The sequence below is a fragment of the Chinchilla lanigera genome, unplaced genomic scaffold (assembly GCF_000276665.1).
Source record: "Chinchilla lanigera isolate Chin_1 unplaced genomic scaffold, ChiLan1.0 scaffold00167, whole genome shotgun sequence".
Taxonomy (NCBI): Eukaryota; Metazoa; Chordata; class Mammalia; order Rodentia; family Chinchillidae; genus Chinchilla; species Chinchilla lanigera.
The window spans coordinates 970881-979673 of record NW_004955568.1 but is presented as its reverse complement, the minus strand read 5'-3'; the positions used below and the strand labels follow the sequence as shown (position 1 = coordinate 979673).

The 8793-nt window shown below is 35.3% G+C and overlaps 1 protein-coding gene across 1 annotated transcript in view; it reads left to right on the top strand.

Moving 5' to 3' along the window:
* LOC102014718 (olfactory receptor 1052-like) overlaps positions 1-4969 on the top strand; it is a 13589-nt gene extending 8620 nt beyond the window's left edge. The window contains 2 exon segments of the mRNA XM_005413465.2: positions 3911-4830; positions 4832-4969. Of these exon segments, the coding sequence (XP_005413522.2) occupies positions 3911-4830; positions 4832-4969 (1058 nt within the window).
* The last annotated feature ends 3824 nt before the right edge of the window (positions 4970-8793 follow it).

Sequence of the window (8793 nt, the reverse complement as noted above, 5' to 3'; positions counted from 1 at the left end):
AGAGAGAGAGAGAGAGAGAGAGAGAGAGAGAGAGAGAGAGAGAAGTCTTCATTCATTTTCTTTTTTAAAATTTTTTCTTTTGGCACCAGGAATCAAACTCAGGACCTTGTACTTGCCAGGCAGGCGCTTGTGCCACTGAGCTATATCCCTGGCCCTCATTCATTTTGAGCATATTGTAGGAGTGTAATTGTTGAGTTATAGAATGACTATTTATCTTTATTAGAAATTGCCAAATAGTTTTCAAGAATGACTGCATAGTCTTCAAATTTCAGCTTGGAGATTTATAGGGTTAGAAAGCATATTGTTTCCATCATTACAACCACCAAAAAAGCAGAATATGCAAATTAGTGACTTTTCTTGATTTTTTTAGGCAATTGAGATGCAGTTCAAACAACTAAACTGAAATCTTGGAAATCATAGACAATCAAAAAACAACACACACTTTCTTTAACTTAGGGCAGAAACCACTAGATGCCATATAAGCTGACAAACATAAAAACATAACTCAAAATATTTAATGAATTGTTAAGGACTAAGTGTAGACTAGCTAAGAACATGAAGTCCCCGAGGGCTGTACAAATAAAGTGGTTTGTACCTGTTTCTTCCTTTTCCTCCACGAACTCCAGCAGATGCTCTCCAGAAACACATATAGGGAAGGATTCTGAGGAAGTTTCCTTAGTGGTGCTATCACTTAGAGGAATGAAGAGCAACCGCAAAACCTAAAACTCCTCCCAGATTCGTTTCCTATATTTTTCCTACAGAAGAGAGGATGTAATTTTAGGGGCAAGAGTAATAAAAACTGTCACTTTATGGCACCTTAGAGCTGAGTAAGGGAAGAGAGGCCAAAAAATATAACCAGGAGCGAGGGGCAGGGATACATGTGGATCCAACAGTATACATAGTTGGAGAAGGGGCAAGGTCACTTGTGAAAGTCACAGAGTTTACAGTACCTAAGACTCAGGCTTAACAGAACATCAATGATCACTTCTGCTCTTTTCCTCACTACCCACTAACATGCACCGAATGAAAATTACTGCAGAATACTGCTGGAATTCTTCAAGAAGCAGATTATCTCTAGAGAAGAGTGAAGAGACAGTACATGAAGCCAATCAGAGAACAGAACTAAGGGCGCCCTAGCTGCCTCCCTAGAGTTAATGTGTCTCTACAGTAGTAATTTGGAGTCTGTGGTGCACTCAGAGTGAACATAGGACCAACAAACTTCAAACTGAGCCCAACTTCTGACTATTAGCTGGCATAGTAAAGGTTTAGCAAAAACAAAGGTGTCTGCAAGAAAAAAAAATTTACCTCAGCATCTACTGTCCTATACAGTATATCTGGCTTTCAAAAGTAATGGAGCACTTAAAAATTTTTATTTCTAAATTTTTTCTTTTTTATTAATTCATGTTTGTGGTACATAATTATTAAATTTATCCCAGGGAGTTTGTACATATATGTAACATGTATTAATTATTTTTGTCCCCTTCTCCTTCAGTCCTTCTTTACTCCCTCCAATTCTTGTTTCCCTTCCCATTTGCAAAAGCTGTACTTCCATTTTTAAAAAAATCCTTTTCCTCTTCCTTTCCTCCCCTCTTCCCTCCACATCCATAATCTCAGTACTGCGGGAGACAAAGGTGGGAGGACTGCAAATTCAAGGCCAGACTGGGCAATTTAGTGACTTAGTGAAAGCCTGTCTCAAAACAAAAAAGGCCACCCAGTGTGAAGGCTCTCAGTTCAACCCCCCAGCATCAAAGAATAAAAAAAAAAAAAGTAAATAAAAATACAACCTGAAGATACATCAGAACTTGACTTAAACATGAGAGATGTTTAAACTATCAGAGAAAGAATTTAAAGCAATAATAATTAATGGTCTAAACACTTTAAGCAGAGAGATAAAAATCATAAGAGGTTAAAAACAATAGAAATAAAAATAACATTAATAAAAAAGAAAAATACCTTTGAAAGACTCACTATTAAACCTGACAAAGCTGAAGAAACGATTGCTAAACATAAAGATAAGTCAATGAAAATTACCTACACCAGAGCATGGGAGGAAAAAAGTTTAAACAAATAAACCAGAGTATGCAAGAAATGTGACATAGCACCAAACTGCCTAATGTGTGAAAATTAGAATTCCAAGAGGAGAGAGATGAACAGAGAAAAAGAAATGTTTGAGGTAATGGCCAAAGACTTTGCAAAATTACAAGAGGTCCTGAACTAGAGAGCACACTAAATCTAAAAGGAAATTTTAAAATATTTTGGACAGAATCAAAATAAGAGGAAAAATATATCAAAAGTTACAGACTACAGCTGCAGCAGGACATAACGAAAAATTTAGAGCTTTCAATATTTATATTAGAAAAGCATGTGTCTAAAGCCAGTAACTTGTACGTCTACCTTAGAGAAATGAGTATATTAAACTCAATGCAATCAAGACATAAAAATTCTCTACCTTAGAGAAATGAGTATATTCAACTCAATGCAATCAAGACATAAGAATAATAAACACTAGAAAAGGAACCGATGAGATTGAAAAAATAGTGAAAAATCAATGAAAATAATCTGGTTTTTTAAAAGATCAATAAGATTAATAGACATTCAACCAGACTGATTAAGAACAAAAGGTAAAAGACAAATTATAAACATCAAGTATTAAAGTAGAGATGTCAATACTGACACAATCTTAAAAGGGTAATTATGAAATACTACAATAACTCTATGTTTCTAAACTCAACAACATAAAAAAAGTCACTCTATTAAAAGACAGTATAAAATACCCAATACTCAAGTGCAAGTCTCTGGGTTCAGTTCCCAGAACCAACCAACCAACAAACATAAAACTACCAGTAAAGAAAGGGCGAAAGGGAATTTTCTAATTTGATTTTAAAACATTGATAGAGACACTTTATATCAGAACCCAATGAGCAAACTGAGGAATAGAGATGAACTAATTTTTCCACTATCTACATAATAAGCAACAGATGTAGGATTTTAACCGACATCTATCTGGTTCAAGAGTCTATTGTTTTTACTATAACACCTTGCTTCCAAGATTGAAAAAAAGTAGAAATTTTATTTCACAATAACAGTTCAAAGAAATGCATGAGTAATTTAACAGAAAATTGTAAATTGTATCAATTTTCTCTTCAGAAATTTTAATGAGTGCTAAGATTAAATCTTAGAGTACTAAGGTTACCCAAATGAAAAAAAATACCTAAGTATATATGATTGGTTAAAGTTTTTATATCTTACACACACTGAAAAGGTAAAACTTCCTACTGAGAAAATGAGATCAATTTATTTAAAGGTATATTGATTTAAAATTTTATTCTGAAGAAATGATCATACATGTTCACAGATCTTATGTATGAGAATTTTAATTCCATTGTTCATAATGGCAAAAGGGATAAAAGCTATGTAAATATTCAATCAAAAAGCTATTAAATTTCTTTGTAGAAATTATAGAATGCAATGCAATTTTGGGGATTTGTGCTTCTGGTGTCTTAAGCTTATGAATATATATGAATATATGTATATATATGAAAACAGCCAGAAAATATTACGTGGAGTGCTAGTACCAATTCTATGCATGTGTGTATTATTTTTCATATCTTTCTGCATTATCTTAATTTTTCATTATCAGTTTCTTACTTAAAAAATAAGATATAAAAAAAGAATTTAAGATAACAGAGTATAGTGTCATAAGGAAGATACTGCATACCTTGTAAGATGCAAGGCTTAGTAGCTTTTGTAGTTTAGACCAAGTCTCTATTTATTCTTCCAAAACAGCAATCATAAATAATCCATGACAGGACTATAAATAACACTATTCAACTTAGCTCTGTAGGCTTACAAACCCACTTCTTAATATGTTCTCATTGAGATTTCTTTTTCTGTTTCATAACTACGTCAGCATTTGAAATGAGCAATCAGACATTTGTCACCGAATTCATCTTCTTGGGATTTTCAAATCACTCCAACTTGTGGAGCTTCTTCTTTCTTGTCTTCCTCGTTATTTACCTGACAACTCTTCTAGGGAATGTCCTCATAATAACGGCCACCAGGGTCAGTCCTGCTCTCCACACACCAATGTATTATTTCCTCAGCAGCTTGAGCTTCTTAGACATTTGCTACACATCTACCACCATTCCAGTCATGTTGGTGAACTTCTTCCGGGAGAAGAAGACCATTTCCTATGAGGGCTGCCTTTCCCAGATTTTCTTCCTTCTGACATGTGCTGGCACTGAGTGTGTCTTGTTGGCTTCCATGGCTTATGATCGCTATGTGGCCATTTGCCACCCTCTTCAATATCCAGTACTCATGAGTGTGAAGGTCTGTATTTGCCTGGTGACTGGGTCCTGGCTCTGTGGGCTGGTGAATTCTGTAACACACACAGTGCTGGCAGCCACACTCACTCTGTGTGGTCCCAACAAGATCAGCCACTTTCTCTGTGACATCCCATTGATCCTGAAGCTCTCCTGCTCAGACACGTCTGTCAATGAGTCTGTGCTCCATGTGGCCAGTGCCACCATTGGCCTGAGCCCCTGCCTGTTTACTGCTGGGTCCTACATATTCATCATCTCTGCCATCCTTAGGATCCCCTCTTCTCAAGGCAGGAGCAAGTGCTTCTCCACCTGTGCATCCCACCTGACAGTGGTGATAGTCTTCTTTGGAACAGCCAACTTCAACTATGCCAGGCCCAGTGAAGGCTACTCCTTGGACATGGACATTCTGGTCTCTGTTTTCTTCTGTGTAGTGACCCCCATGATGAATCCCATCATCTACAGCCTGAGAAATAAGGATGTCAAGGATGCCCTAAAGAAGCTGACCACAGGGTTTATATTCCCTAACAATATCAATCTCTAGAGCAGTAGCCTTCAAACTGGAGCATATATCTACCCGAGAAACTCTCCAAGAAGAATGTAATATAGATTGTGCATCTCTAAGTGGATCCTCATTTCCTACATTCTAGTTCCTGAAATTGATCTTCCCAAGAACTCTTCACTCCTTTTTCACATTGCCCTATTCCCACATTGTATGTGTCAGGTTTTATATTGGTTTTCAGCAGCATGTCTACCTTTCTACATTCCCCCATAGGGGGAGAAAGTGTGGCAATCTTATTTCCTAGACCTCCTTGCCTGTAGACTGCCATTTTAGATTTTGCCAATAAGAGTCATACATGAGATATTAGAAGAAACTTGAAATCATGGTGAATCTGTTTTTCAGTTAGGAAAGAAAAAAAGGGAAGGAAGTATCTTCTTCTGGATCTCATAGCAGCAGCAATAGCAGACTAGCACTGCAGTGAGAGAAATAGACTCCTGGAGTTACAGCAATTGATACATATGGTCTCATATAATAGTTATTCCTGATCCAAATGTAATGTCACAGAAGTATTAAATGGGTATAGTCCCAGAAAAATTACAAGCATCATACCACAGTAGTATATGTGTACCCATGTTTATGGCAGCACAATTTGTAATAGCTAAATCTTGGAAATAACCCAAATGCCCATCAACTGAGGAATGCATAAAAAAGATGTGGTGCTTTTATACAATGGAGTATTACTCAGCTATAATGAAAGATAAACTTGAGGCTTTTATAGATAAATGGATGTAACCAGAGACCATACTCATAAGTGAAATAAGTCAGACTCACATGTGTAAACAGTGTATTGTCTCCCTAGTGTAAGAAACTAAAAGAGTAAATAAGATCCAAAAAGCACCACTTTGTTTGTAACTCTGTATTGTCTGTACTATGCTTGTGATATGTTGTAAAATGTTGTATGTCTGTTAATGTTTCCCTCCTTTTATCTTTAAAATAAAAAAAAGGTATAGTAGATATTGTGAAAGGGAAAGAAACTGCTCAAAAGGAAAGAATAACTGGGATGGGGGAAAGAAGTAAAGAAGTAATATACATCATATATATGATATAATGTATATATATGAAGTATATATATCATATATAATTACTACTAATTTGTATTAGTTCATTGAAAGGAAAAGTTAGTGTTTATATTATTTGATCAGTCTTATACATCTATATCTGTTAATCTGAGCAACTACTTTGAAGATAATAATATGCAATAAAATAACCATTATTAATTTCCTATCATCTTGTTATGAAATTCTGTACCATTTTTACTGTTTTTTATTATCTTTAAAATAAAAAAGTGATTAGAAAACAACACTGGAAATGATGCTTTAACTGTTTGATCAATCTTACATTCTTACATCTGGTGGACTGAGCAACATTGTTGAAGATAATGGTACTTAATGTAGCAACCATTGTTAATTCCTATCATTTTGTTTTGAGGTCATGTGTTGTTTTTGTTGGTTTTGTGTTGTTTTGATTTTGTCTTCATTATTTTCTTTTTTTTAGTTTTTTAAATTTTAAAATAAAAAAATTTTAAGTTTAAAAAATAAAAAAATGAGTATTTATGGAGAGATGGGAGGTTTCAAGATAGAAAATAGCGTTAATCTCCTTTTTATCCTCTCTCCATCTTGTGACCTTCCCAAGAATTTTGTAATTTGTTTCTGGCATTGAATTCCTCTATGTTGACATAAATAGGGTTTTTTTTTTTCCTGCCATAAATGCTAACAACTACACCATTTCACATCAGGAATTGTTCTAGGAAACAGATCCTCAAAAGTGATATTGGATACCTGATCTAATGTGTTCAAATGTGTTAGGACGTCATACTCAGTGGAAAATAGGAATCTGATAGTTCATAGTGCACAGTTACAAAACAAATTGTTGTAATTATCAGTAGTCATTGAATAAAATAAAACATTCACTGACAATCAAGCTTAGAATACCTTAACATTTATGGCGGGAATAAACATTACTTCATAGTTAACATACAGCTATTATTGACTGCAGTTGAAAATTTATAGGAAGAAAGTGATAGTAAAGTATTGTATTCCTCACCCAAGTCAAGGTCAGATAATTAGAAAATATTTTATCTTTTGAAACTGATAAAGGTGAAATCAGAACAAAAAATCTGATTCTCTAAACTGCAAAGTTACAAAGTAATTTATAACTCCACAATTTCTCCAGGTCTTTTATGGTCAATTAGGGCATTAACTGGAGAATGAGTTAATGGAAAAATAGAATGGAAAAATGCCAGTGGATTTGGACAAATCTTAGAGCCTTAAATCCCCAAATTCCCATTAACCTTTCTTCCCATAAAAGCAGCCCCACCTCTCCTGTCTGAAGAGACCAGTTTTCCTCAAAGACTCTGTGATGACCTCACCTGAGGCAATGTTCTTGTAAGACTAATCCTCTTAAGATCCTCATCCACCATTCCTCATTACTGCCAGACTCTTAATTGGGGTGCAATAGCAGAATACCCCACAATAATAGTACAAAGAAGAGCCCACAAGGTTATAACATTTACACCAAAATAAAATTTCAAGATTTTACTAACTTTTATTGAAAGAAATCTTGAGAATATGTATAATCATGGACTCTTAGGTTGCTATATCAAAGATGACAATAAATATTGTTGAATCATCTCAAATATATTCTTATGGGTGCACTTTTCAGAAATGGTGGTTCAAAGTGTTATAATGAGAAGCTGAAAGTGTCTGTAACTGTTTTACTGTAATTGTTTTGTTTTTGTTTGTTGTTTTGGGTTGGTTGGCTGAAACCTAGATTCAATGGTGCCATAAATGCAATAAAGATGAGATGCCTTGAATGCCTCTGGGATAATATAAATGAGGAAACCAAAAGGTCTAGAGAAATAAGAATGTTAAAATATGTACATTTTATGTGATACTCTTACACTTACCCCCAAAATTAAGTACTCAAAGAGAAACCAGAAAACAATCCTTCTACAAAAGCCTCTTGTAAAATCTGTTGATAAAGGGAACATCAGAAGCCTTGTAATGTTTGCAGTAACTATCCTCTACAAACTAGAAATAACACTGATGATGTCATCACTGAAGTGAGCTCTGTGATTCCAGTCCATAATTAGATTCTGAAGTAGTAGAGGTCATTCGTTTGAGCAATACTCAGAATATTTAATCTACAGAAATCTTAGACAGTGATTAAATGATTATGGTGTCTGTAGACCTACAATAATAGGCCTCTTATTAAAATATTACCTGAATATATATATACATATGTGTGTGTGTGTGTGTGTGTGTGTGTGTGTGTGTATATATATATATATATATATGTCTTTTTAAATTTTTTTATTTTATCATGGTGCTAGGGATCAAATTCAGGGCCTGAAACATGCTAGGAAAGTTCTCTACCACTGAACTACATCCCTCAACTCCTGAAATATTCTTAAGTCTGATCACTAGAATCATGACTTAAATTGTTATAAGGGAGAGCCACCTTCATCCAGTTCTTAGACCTTCTGAATTCATCAACCCAATGAGGTTTGAAGACTCTGTGGCACATAGAATGCCATAAAAACCTTCTGAGTCCCCAGTATAAGAATCATACTAGCCAGGAATATAGCTCAGCAGAACAGTGGTCTGACTGGCAAGTGCAAGGTCCTGAGTTCGATTCCTGCTAACAAAAAAAAAGAGATAATATGCAAGAAGAGTTAACCCAGAGTAGCCCATCACAGGGCAAGTGCTCCAAAATTAGTTATAACCAATTCTCATTTCCCAGAAGGCTGCCACCATTGCAGTCTGTGTCTCTGCCCTCTGTGCACCGGGGACACACAGGAGACTGCCTCAATTGACCCACAAACATGCTAATGCTGGGGTTTGTGAGGGGCACCCCCATGTGTGCCCAGTGACACATGAAGCCCCAGAGCAGGTGGTCCATGAAACCACTGAA